The sequence below is a fragment of the Malania oleifera genome, chromosome 4 (genome assembly GCF_029873635.1).
Source record: "Malania oleifera isolate guangnan ecotype guangnan chromosome 4, ASM2987363v1, whole genome shotgun sequence".
Lineage (NCBI taxonomy): Eukaryota > Viridiplantae > Streptophyta > Magnoliopsida > Santalales > Ximeniaceae > Malania > Malania oleifera.
This window is the reverse complement of record NC_080420.1, coordinates 124335840-124348503: the sequence shown is the minus strand read 5'-3', so window position 1 is coordinate 124348503 and position 12664 is coordinate 124335840. Positions and strand designations below refer to the sequence as shown.

Here is a 12664-nt window from a genome sequence, read left to right as displayed (position 1 = left end):
ACAAATAAGTGGATAAGATATGTATTGATACGATGTTCAATTAATTAAAAGTTAGCGAACCATTAAATCTAATGATATTTTTATTTTATACTTATATTTACTTCACCATGAAACGCTAACTTTCACATTTGCGAATATGAATTTGAACTTTGATTTGGATTTATATAGAACTTTTAATAATTTAATATTACATTTTATTCAAGTTGACACAAATTTAAATCTTACATACAAAATGCATACTACAAAAGATTACTTGATGATTTTTTTGAAAGTTCATATATATAAGGGAAAAAGATAGATTTGAAGTAGTCCAAATAAGTACCAGACAATGGGCCAAGGAAGACGACTCTTGAATTGCCAATGGAAAAAGCCATGGTCCCCATTTCTGTTTGTCACTTTGCCATGCCAGTGTGCTGTTTTCCCTTCTTTCTTTCTTTATTTTCCTTTTTTCTCTTTAGTTTAATTATCAGTAGTTTTTGAAAAATGTTATGTCACCTAAAGATTAAAGGACTCCCACTCATTCCTGATCATGTGATAGCTAGCCTGTCAGCTTTCCTTTTATCTCTCTCTGTGGAATCTTCTCTTCTTCACTTCTTCAGTCATTTTTGGTTGTCACCAACCTCACTATTCCATTCCTTTCTTTTTCTTAGCTTAATAACTTCTTTTCCCCTGATTCAAATTGTGAGCAACTGTTCCTGGATCCCCATGGCTGGTGAAACTTCTCAGACTGTTCCAACCCATCATGCTGATTCTACTACTGCAACTACTACTGATGAGGTATGCTCCTATATACCCTTTTCTTTTCTTTTGGCAGTTCTATTTATCAGTAATTTTACTCTCAAATTTAGAGAAGAAGTATGTTCATGAAAACTTTTAATGACTGAAAGTTTGTGGGTTTTCATCCCATGCCGTGGATGATTAAAGATTTAGATCAGCTGGACCAAAGTCACCAAACCGATGATTTAGCTTTGCTTTTACAAAATTGGAACAAAGTAGATGAATCAAGTCATAAATAATTATGCGTTTTGGACTTTAGGTGGAAGATCCAATTAAAATATTTCGCAAATAGATAGATGCTCATGTTGCAGAATATGATAATTTCTAATTAACTAAAGGGCAGTTGGGAAAAAATAGCAGTCTCACTGTGTAGAATTGAGAACGCTCTGAACTTCTGAAGACTATCCCATGTTTTCAATATTGAATATTTTAACAGTACTCAATAAATTCTTATTTTCAATTTTGAAGAGATTTTGTTCATGATTTCTGGTATGCGACATCCCCTCATGAATACGGAGTCTTGAAGAGGAAATAAATATCCGTTCCATTTTAAAATTTGTTAGAATTACGAGGGCATAGTAATTTGTAATCAAAATTCCTCATGGTCATACAGTAAGATTCAATATGGAGTTGAGATATAATTTATGCACCAAGGGCACCACCATTGAGAGTCTACTACATCCTTTTCTAACCCAAAAAAAAATGATTCGGGGTTATGTACCAAATATTTGGTGGTATGACACAGATTCATGGCTTCTTTGAAACCTTATGTAGAAAGTATCAATCAGTTCCCATAGTAAGGAGTTCAATTTTTATATGCTTCTGGTAAGGGAGTTCTCCTTTCAATCTGTTTTGCTCGTCGCTCATAAGTTGGAAGAAGGAAGAAGGAAGAACAATGCATTATTTGTCAACTTCAGCTGAGAAGCTTAGAAGCAAAGATTACCCCATCCCGTGAAAAGCTAAAAACTCAACTCCCATAGTTTTCTTATTTTTAAGTTATCCCAATTGGTGTTTGCACATTCTCCTATTGCTTGAAATTTTGTCCAAAAAAGGCAAACATGCTATGCTACAATGAGTTCTAAAAAGAAAAAAAATTTGGTCCTAGTTTGCTGTTGGCAGATGCTATTTCTGGATGCCTTTGCAGATGCGATGTATGGATGCTTTTTTATCAGCTGATCAAATTTTGATTGTTGCAGCAAGTTGAGAAGAAAGTGAATGAAGAAGCAATAATAGTTGAACAGAAGGATGGTGCTTCTCCATCCGAGGAAGGCAAAGAAGAAGAAAAAGAAGAACCCAAAGCAGAGGAACCGCAAGCTCCATTAGTCTCTTTAAATGAATCAGTAGGGAAGAAATATGATACTCAGATGGAGCATTCTTTACCAGAGACTGATGATACTCCTGCTTCAAATGTTCCAGCTGGAGACAATTACACAATGACACAGGATGCTGCAACTGAAGCGGGCACTTCTGTTCTCGAACCAGTAATTGATGCTGATAAAAGCCAACTGGAGGACCAGCCAGCAATAGAACCCTTTGGAAAACAACCACAGGAACAACCAGCAGCAGAATCTGTTAAGCAACAGGTAGAGGTACAACCAAAGGAAGTTGATGCTCCTGAAGAATCAGTAGGAAAGGACTTGGAGAGTACTCCTGTCAACAAAACACAAGCAGCTGTCATCGAACATTTAGAAGCAGTTTCTGGAAAAGCAGAACCAATTCCTGAAGTGGACAAGCAAGAGGAACAACCTTTCATTCCTGAACAAGTTGAGAAAGAATGTGAGGAAGTTGGAGTAAAGGAATGCGATGTGAAAGAAGCTGGGACAGCATGTGAGCAAGTTGAGTCAAAGGAAGCCGTGGAAAGTGAAACAGTGAAAGATACAGGGACTGTGACTGATAAAGTTGAGGATACCTCATTCTTGAAGGAGGAACAGTTTCATAAAAATGGGGAACTTCATCTGTCCAAAATTTTAGATCAAGTTGTTTCAACAAACCATGGGGTTCAAGACCATTCCAAAGCAGATGGAGGGGATCAATCTTCTCTCCACATTCAAACAGAAAAGGCTTGTTCCAAGGAGGAGGAGAAGGAAACGAGCGGGGATGGTGTGGTTGAGGTGTTGCCAAAAGAGTCAGCTGCGGAGTCAGGAATGGTTGATGAACAGAATGAAGCAAAGAATGTGAACAGTGGGGAGAAAGGTGTTGTAACTGAGGAATCAGCTCAGCCTGTGACTAACAAAGTTGAGGAAGCAATTGATTCTATGTCTACAATTGAAGCAAATGAAAAACCATTTGAGGAAGAGGACGTTGAACTGGTTTCTGAAAACAAGAAAGAAGAGAACATAAGAGATGAGATACCTGCTTCAGTTGAAACTAGAAATGATGCAGGCATAGGGGAAATTCCAGATGAATTCACCATATCTGCAGTTGAAAAAGCAGTTGGAGAGCACAAAGAGTCCGTGGAAGTGAAAAAGAAAGAAGCTGTAAAAACCAATGCAGATGAGAGGGTAAAAGAAGTTGACGAGGTTGTGAAGTCTGATGTTCAAAACCTTGAGCGCTCATCTTGTAAGGATGGCAATGACACAAAAATATCCCAGGACCCACCTAAAGAACAAGCTCCGGCCAAGCTCAGTCAAAAGCACTCAAACAACATCATATCAAAAGTGAAACAATCACTTGTCAAGGCAAAGAAAGCCATTATTGGAAAATCTCCAAGCTCTAAAGCTCTCTCATCTGATACCAAGGGTGATATTAAGGTCAAATAAAGCAAGGCATGCTTCTTCACTTGCCCACGTCTCATATATAACTTAGTTGTTTGGTCCAGCTGTGCTTCTTCTGTTCTATGTTGATCATTGGCTTCCTAGCGTTGTGCGACTGCAGATTGGGTGTATATACAAGTATAGGGTGGTGTGCTTGGCTGCTTGTGAACACTGGAAATATTTTTTCTATTATATTTCACATGATTTGTTTTAGTTGTATGTACTATTTTGGTCATGGTGCTCAGTCGTTCGTCAGTAATGATTGATCACACTAGTTGGATCGATGAATATGCATGTATTGAAACAGTAACCAAGGTTCAGTTATTGAGTTCTTTTCCAAAACTATGTTGAATATTAAAAATTAATGCTTCTGGCACATTTTCAAACAGTCCTTATTTATGCAGCAACAAAAAAATTAAGCTTTAATTCAAACTTTTTGATGTTTATCGGAATACCCATGTTTGATAGGGATGAAAATAGAATATTTGGAGGGCATTCTTTCATATGTAGATGACCATCTGATTCTTTGGACTGGATTTGAAATTCTATATAGAACGGGAAATGGGCCTCAGATATCATGATTATGCAACTCTTACGTAGCTGTGAAACTTCATTTGCGTTGGAAATTCAGGCATCAGAGCAAGTGTTAGGCCCCAAAATGGGATAGAGACTAATGATTGAAAAAGGGGAGACACCGCAAGTGTGAGGTCTCAGAAATGGGAATAGAGACTAATGATTGAAAGAGGGGAGACATGGCGACTATCACTGCATATAAGTAGGAAGACTTCACATTCTAGAAGTTATTCCAAAAATAAACAAAATCCTAACAAAGACCCATAATCTGCTTATCCATTGCCTGCTCATAAGAACAAAACCATACATGCCAATATCCCCACTTCGTTTATTTTAGCACTGCCACTGTGTAAGAGTCACAATTGTGTGTACATGGAACCACAAGTTGCTAAGAATGTATTGGGAAAAGTAGATTAAATTTCATTAATTCAAAGAATTGTTAAGAACATAGTTCTGAAAAGCCCATTTGAATACATTCTAAAAGATCCAAAACTCAAAATATAATTTAACTGCATTGGTGGTGTAAGTAAATTTACAAAAGCAAGAAAAGGATTCCAAATCTCTTCAATGTACAAATCTGTACAACTTATAGTTGTAATGCCTTGAAAGTATAGTTCATTTAAGAGCTTCAACTTCATTCTGCAACTTCACAAAACCATTTTACTGATAATTGAGTTAGATTTTAACAAGCAAGCAAAGGATTCATCCTCCAATCCACAAGGTTATTGCACTGGCCGTCAATCATAACCTGCAGATTCAAGCAGATATAAGTTTTCTTTTTCCTGTTCAAGCCAATCAAATTTTACTTCAAGGATATTAAGTGGTGACAGTCGTCAGATACACTCAGAAGTCTAAACCTGTTCCACCAGGTAAACTGTCATTTCTGCTAGTAGTGTTAATTGTTTCAGTGCCACTAACGTCAGGCGCTTGATCACTTTCATGCACCAAAGTAGACTCTGAAAAACCCTCATTCCTTGCCTGGCACAGGAATTACAAAACAAACAAGGTTGTTAGACCGAGGCAATTTACATGCAATGTTCAAGTCATTTCAAAGACAAAATATGAAGTTCAGGTCGATGAATTAGAATCTGGCAGGCACATTGTCAACTTGTCATAAATTTTATGTTTTTATTTTGAGACATTCTGTTAGTAATGAGGGTTAAAAAACAGCATGAATGTGTGTTTTGTGTGTGTGTGTGAGAGAGAGAGAGAGAGAGAGAGTGTGAGAGAGAGAGGTGAGAGAAAGATGGGGAGAGGGAGGGAGAGGCATGCAAAATGATTCTCTATTTAACGATATCCAAAATCCAGACTCAACAACCAGTCAGCTATTTGTGTTGAGACCAAGGTTCCTGTTGCCAACAAATTTTATAATGCATTTTATTTTAAGCAACTCCTTCCAAAGGCATCAAGTATAGAAGGCGTCAAGCAGAAGAGATTTCATGTTACCTTCAGGCTTCAGTAATATTTCAGTTCTCGAGTACAAAAGGAATTTAGAAAATTACAAAGCAATGATAAACCAAGGTAAACTGGCATGGAGACGAGGACAGAAACCCCCAAAAAAGGGTCCAAAAAAAAAAACTAATCTTTGACCTTGCATACAGCAATTCAGGAGTGAAAGCCAGTGACCTGATGACTGTCATTGGCATACTCTAATGCACTGAGTCAATTTTTAGTGCATGCAGCATAAAAAGAGCAACTATTTTTATGTTCATTTTGCCAATATTAATAACTTCATTTTTTACTTAAAAAATTTGATTCCATGAAGATTGAGCAAACCTGATTAGATCTTTGATTCATTGAGCAATTGGCATGAGTATCCTGGTTCACTTGTGAGGTGGTGTTCTCAATAAGATCTTTTGGACTTGAAGCAGGAGCAGGGTCAGAAACTTCAACATGACCAGCTGCCCCTGAGGCATTCAGTCCCATGGTCGACTTCGCTGGAGGCCCACCAGGCAGAGGAATGAAAGGTGCATTTGGCATTGACATATTAAGTCCTTGACCAGGAATCCCAAACATTTGAAGATTAGATGCTCCCATCCTTTGGAAACTATTTGGCCCCGAGATAGGTGGGCCGGAAAAATAGGATCCTTGCATTGGGGATGCCTGAAACATGGGGCAACCAGGAGAACCACCATTCATGTCAAGCATTCCCATTCCAAAACCCATTCCCATGCCCATGCCCATGCCCATGCTCATTCCGACACCCATGTGTGAAAAATGTGCCATATGGGCTGTGTGCATGTGTTGCATTCCTGTTGGGAACATCATAGGAGGAGGCATACACATTCCAGTTCCCATTGACATAATCTGTGCTAAGACAGTGCATAAAACCTATATTAGTTAGTATTCTTATCCAATTTCTGATGTGGAAACGAAAAAAAAGGGCAAGAAAAAGGTTTACCTGCACTTGAAGTTGAAGTGTCTTCAAATACTCAATGGCCTCATCAAGCATTGAAGCCTTGTCCACCTTATAATACCAAAGTGTGATGGTGAGTATAACTCGAAATACAGAAGTTAAAAGAGTATTATTTTACTAGTTGAAGCTTTAAAATTCTGCAAGCTCTAGTTATGTTCTCAGACATAATTCCAATTCTACACATCAAGCAAGGGAAGTCTAGCTCAAGGTTGACTCTAAAGCTTCATATACTGTTGTTGCCTGGAGCTTTGGGTTTAAATTTCCAAACATTAAACTTCCACAAACTAATTTCAAACTGACGTAAGATGTTTCACTTGAAATTAAAACCTATTGTATAATTTTATTGATTACATAAATTGCAGAGGCCGTCAAACAAAGTTTGCATGAATGAAAAAGAAACTCTCAAAAAGTAAAAATAAAAATTAACCTTATTGCAGTTGGGTATGAGCTCTTGCAATGCACGCATTTTCTCATTGATCCGATCCCTTCGCCTCTGTAAATGTGCAATATAAGTAGTACACTTAAGTCTTAAAATCAAGAGCCACACAATGCAGATTAATATGACAACCAAAAAATTCATTATTATAACTTCTGATTTTTTCTTCTGAAGGTCTTGCTTACCCTCTCAGATAAGTTATGCACTTCTGCAGCCCGACTTCTCTTGGAACCAGCACCTCCTCGAGCAGGAACTGCCTTTCTTACGCCCACTGATTCTTCTTCAACACCCTGCAAATAAATTGATTTCCTCAAACAAGGGATACGAAAACCAAAAGGATAAAAGACGCAGGAAAATTTAGAAGAGTGAGAACTTCATATTTTTAACTTACATCACTTGGACCTTCAGACTCTTCATTGTCATGGCATTTTCTCTTCATATTCTGCTTGGGATCATTTGAAGCTCCCTCCATACTATTTCCTGAGCATGCAGAGGAAGAAGCAACTGCTGGTTCTACAGACCTTTCAGCATCAGGCATTCCTATCGCCAAGCTCATTCCAGCAACTTGATTTGAGAATTTATCACTCTTAACAGTATTTTCTTGGCACATAACTTCTGATTGCTTAGCAGGAGTCGCCTGCTCGGACATCTTGGTCACCAATGGACTTGAATCAACTGTGGATGGAATCAAATTAGCTTGGCTACGGGGACCTATTTCCTTCTGTAATGCACCATTCAAATTGTTGAGCATGGAATTGGCATTATTGCTACTGCTTGCAGCAGAAACTTTATCCTTACTTCCATTTCCAGCAGCCATAGCACCAATGCTCTGAAGATTAGCCTTAACGAGAGCAGCGGGTCGGGCGAAATGGGAAAAATTTATAACACCGGAGCTTATACTAGGAAGTCCTGAATCTTGCTTCTGTACATTCAAGCTGGAGAAACCACCGGACGAGGCTACCACTTGAATTGAATCCCTAGTACCACTGGTATGGTGAGCATTGCTAGTATTATTGCTTATGGAATCTGAAACTCTCAACCTGAGAGATGGTAATGTCTGGCATTGATGCGATGACAAGGAAGAATGCAAATGACTACTTCGTGTTCTTGTGGGTTCACCATCTCCAGAAGTAACCTTCATTAACAGATTAGAGTTGCTTCTCTTCTCTATTGATGTAAAACTATTATTCTGCGCAGAATGGTCATTTACAGTTATCCCAGATAACTCAGGCAAGAAATAAGAACAGTACTCATGTTGCAATGAATCATCAATTGGGTAATTAAACCAGGGTACCATGTCATCATCTTGATTCAAACTCATTTCGCCAGATGGCACTGACAGCGGGAAATCATTCAAGATTGTAGAATCCATGGCTCCAAACATTCCCATCCTTGAATTGGCTGCATTTCCAGTAGTGTCTTTATCTCGAGGCTTGGGGGTGTAAGATGGGAAACTGTTAGAAATGGAATGATTCTTTCTAGCTCTACCGGACTGATTTTGCGTCACAATTTGACCATTTTCCCAAATTAGCTCAACAAAGTCACTGTCAGGTCTGCATGAAAAACCATTTGAGAGAAAGAGAGAGAGAGAGAGAGATGTCTTAAAATCAAAGGGATTCAACAAACACAAACACAAGAGCTGTAATGGCAAACGCAATAAAAATTGAGAGAAAAAAAGCTTTTTTTTTCTTACACGAAAGAAAGATCGGTTGAACAAGTGGCAGTTTTCTGGTGGGTTGAATCGAGCTTCCCCTTAGCCATCCGATGAAGTTCAGAGAAAGGCATGATGAAGACCTGAACCAGACGCTGTTATTCAGCAGTTGGCACTCCTTTGCATTCCATTCTTATATATAATTGTAATTCCAAGCAATAGAAACCCAAGCAGCTTTCGCAACCAATTTAAAAACCTCAACTCTGAGAATACCTCTCTCTCTAAATTCTAAACCCAAAGCAATTCCATGAACTACAAGACAATCCCGTTTGAACTTGCAAGAAAACACAAATAAAAAGCGAAGGAAACGACGAACTCCTCTCTCTCTCTCTCTCTCTCTCCCCCCCCCCCTCCCCCCCTTCTTTTTTTTCTCTGTTTTTTTCGTCTAACAGTTCAAATTTGCAGAATAAGATCTTCCTTTATGCTAACGTCCTAATCACCCAGATAAAAGATATTTATATAGGAGGCATAAAATAACAGTCAAAGCAGCACTTTAATGGTTCCTTAAGATCCGAAATTGAGCTGCTCCTGAGTTAAAAAATTGCATCTTTTACGCACTTTTAATCATTAAATAAGAAACCCAGATAAACCCTGATCACATTTCTAATATTATACAATAATAATCTCAAACAACCTCGACCGATTTTTCAATTAAATTAAACAGAAGATGGCAAATAAAACAAACCCAACTCGGCTTCAATTCCCACCACCCCTTACTACACAGTGCACGAGCAGCAAACCCCAAATAAATCGCATGAAAAGTCACGAACTTTCAGCATGAGAAATGAGGCGGAGCTCTTCATCACGCCTAATGTCCGCATAGAACACTAATCCATATGCATTAAAAATGCAAAGGGCTCGACTTGATTGGCGAATATCAGAAATTATGAGCTGATAGAGCTTCAACCCCTCCCAAAGGACAAGGCTCACATATCTGTAGTTCACCTCCCAAGTTAAAGAAAGAAATAAAGAATGGAGTTTCCCAGGAGAGAGAGAGAGAGAGAGAGAGAGAGAGCAAGTGCAAGCAGTAGAAGACGGCGAAAGGCTTGCAAGGTGAGAGGGGACCGAGGTATGGCAGAACGTGGCAAATGGCAAATGCAGCGTGGGGTTTAAGTTCAACCCAGTGTGAATGTAGCCTGGGCAAGCTTAACCAGAGTTAATGCAGCCTTAACCTGACTCGGTCCACGTTTCTTTCCAGTATCAAATCCTGAATTCAGCGTTCACTTCGTAACGTTTGGAGGCTTTTGAAACAACTGGGTCACACAATAACACAACCACCCTCTCTGTTTTACGGCTTTACCGTATCTTCCACACATGCATTCACCACTGCCTTGCTACTTCTTTTCTGCATTACCGATTGAGACTTGACTGTTGAGAGTGAGCTAATATAAGATGGGGTGTTGATATTTTTCTTTCCTCTTGTGTAGAAATATGAATAATCTTGTACATCCGCTTGCCATTTTTAAGATTTTCATTAACAAAGCTTCAATTATGCTTCATCTGTTAAAATATTGTGAAGAATAGCAAATTCTAGAGAAAAATCCCAAAATTAACACTTGCCAAGCCTTACAAAAAAAATTTACATCAAACTGCAGCAGTTGCACCCTTTCCTAACCAGGGAATCTGCCAAATCAAAAATTAATTCAAACATTTGAGAAATTGTGCTGTTTCCAAAACCCACACTCCCCTCCAAAAACAAAACAAAAAAAAAAATTGATGCTCCTCATAATTGAAGTGCTCTGCTCACGCGCTTTGCAGGGGAGTAAAGATATAGAATCTAATTGCAAAGATAAGGCGCAGTGTCCCTGTTCTATGTATTTGAATTTAAACATATTATCAGGGGACCAATAATATTATCTCATTCGTTTTTGCAATAAATTGTGTAGTTGTGTAGTGTACAAGAGACCATATAATGTCTATACATCATTTAAATGTGGGGGAGGTGTGTCCCTCATTTTTTTTTTTTTTTCCTTGATTCCTATTTCATTATGTGAGGGCTTGAATGGTTGGGTGTAAGGCATTAATAAAGTCATTGACTTCCTCATGAAGGGCTTTGAAATTTCCCATTGCCTTCGTTTTTGGAGAGACCACTTGCCTTCCTATAACCCATGGTGGGTTGTGATTTGCCATGCCAATTATTTTGATGGGGACCCTTTTCCACTATTTGCCTTGTGTCATTATAAACAGCTCTGTTTGTAATAATAGTACTACATTTGATTAAACCTGGTTATGTTCAGATTTGGAAGTTCATGTTTTAGATGATGTTTGTCTTACTCTGTTGTAAAAAAATGATTTGCAGGGATATAAGCATGCACACTAGTGAAAAAATAGAACATCAAAGAAAGAAAAAACATAATAGACTTTTTTTAGTGTTTCTTATATGCACAAAATTCTTACAATTTTTCATAGAAAGAAATCATTTCAAAATTTCAACCCAAGTTACATAAATAATTCAATGTAAAAATTTTAAAATATCTTTATACAATAATATTTTATCCTTGCGTCCCAATTCAAGACACAATATATAGAAAAGGCTCTGACTTCACACAAAATATATCTATCTCTTACAAGTTTTAAGTGGACTATCATTTGAATAAGAGACAGTTTAACACAATTACTTTTTAGGGATTGTGGTTTGTTTTTATAGTGCAGTATTTATAACATTGATTGAAGTGCAGTTTATAATAAGTTAAAAAAATATTGTGCCCCCTTTTGAAATATTATTTTAAGTAATATGTCACAGATGCTCTTTGATTATGGGAGCATATCGTTGTAGTAATAAGGTCAGCATTGTCTTTTCAGGTGTGCCTTTAATTAGAATTAAGAAATGGGAGACACCCAAATCACTGCCTTTATCTTACAAGATTAGGGGTAGGGCCCATTGATTTTGTACTACAGACCCTGTTGTGGGTAATCATATAAAAAAGGAAGATTAGGAAAGTATTAGTAAAGAATTGAGATGGACTTAAGTGATAATTAAAATTCAATTAAAGAACAGTGGGATTAGATTTGGGTCAATGAGATTTTGAGGGATTGGATGTTTGTTTGTCTTTTATAAAGGGGTCATTGTTAATTGATGTTAATACATTGGCATTCATCTGTAGAGACTACAAGAGACGCTCACCATTGCAATCCAATGCGGTAGGTTTTTGCATGAATTTTTTATTTAATAACAAAAGGGTTTGCCTTTAAATTGATTGATAAAGTCCAAACATGTTGTGCAACAACCTTCCATATATATATTCACTTAAATATATAATCTTAAATACAATCAAAGGCATAGCATCCAAAATAAGATCATTCTAAAGTTTACCTCACATTGAGAAGTAAGTCATCATTGGCTTATCAGGTTTCCTTCTTTTTTTCCATTGCCTGAAAATTGTGTGAAATTTTCAAAAACAAACGTTAACGTGGTAGGAGATAAAAAAGAGATGGATTATACTAATCAGAATGAAGACAAAAATTCGAATTCACCATTTGAGGGACATGTTGCATAATTACGTAATTATGAATAAAGAAACCCACATTAAATTTTTTATTTTGTTAATCATGTTTGAGTTAACAGTTTGTCCTTTTCTCTGAGTCACCTTATGAGAATTGAGATCTTCCGTCTCTATTCTCTGTTTGAGTTAAATGCATTAGCTTTGTACTTGTCGAATAGGGCCCCTTACCCAATCTCTCCTGTTTTCATCTAGCTCTAGGGTGCATGCACCCATTCATGAGGTAGGGAGGGGAGGGAATGATGCGACATAATGCCATATAAAAGCTTCCAGTCCAACCACAAGTTGTGAACAGCAACAAGGAGGTCCTCAAGGCACAGGGTGCCCTTCACAATTAAGGAACCCAACTTTAGGTGTTTGGCTTGGGAATTGGAGGGGAAGGTGTGGAGTTCACGTGACCCTGCCTTTTGTTATGTTGTTTGTATCCATTATAAACACCACAATATTCCTCTCTTCCCCCACACCCACAGGCCACACAATGAGTTGGACGGGGACATT

At 37.8% G+C, this 12664-nt stretch overlaps 2 protein-coding genes across 5 annotated transcripts; one reads left to right on the top strand and one right to left on the bottom strand.

Annotated features, from left to right (window-relative positions):
• The first annotated feature begins 381 nt into the window (after positions 1–381).
• Positions 382–3872, top strand: LOC131153205 (uncharacterized). Its single transcript, XM_058105358.1, has 2 exons — positions 382–777; positions 1974–3872. The coding sequence occupies exons 1-2, from the start codon at positions 484–486 to the stop codon at positions 3534–3536; spliced, it is 1857 nt and encodes a 618-aa protein (XP_057961341.1). The 5' UTR covers positions 382–483; the 3' UTR covers positions 3537–3872.
• Positions 3873–4502: 630 nt separating this feature from the next.
• On the bottom strand, positions 4503–9888 carry LOC131152949 (transcription factor PIF3-like). 4 transcript variants are annotated; one of them, XM_058104919.1, is made up of 9 exons: positions 9352–9827; positions 8649–8749; positions 7347–8508; positions 7141–7245; positions 6947–7012; positions 6505–6570; positions 5880–6410; positions 4961–5081; positions 4503–4851 (listed from the first exon to the last, which is right to left on the bottom strand). In XM_058104919.1, the coding sequence occupies exons 2-9, from the start codon at positions 8738–8740 to the stop codon at positions 4841–4843; spliced, it is 2154 nt and encodes a 717-aa protein (XP_057960902.1). In that variant the 5' UTR covers positions 8741–8749; positions 9352–9827; the 3' UTR covers positions 4503–4840. The 4 variants fall into 4 exon arrangements, with proteins under 4 accessions (XP_057960902.1, XP_057960900.1, XP_057960901.1 ...); XM_058104917.1 differs by having other exon boundaries at positions 8649–9888; XM_058104918.1 differs by having other exon boundaries at positions 4503–5081; positions 9352–9884.
• Between the last annotated feature and the right edge of the window lie 2776 nt (positions 9889–12664).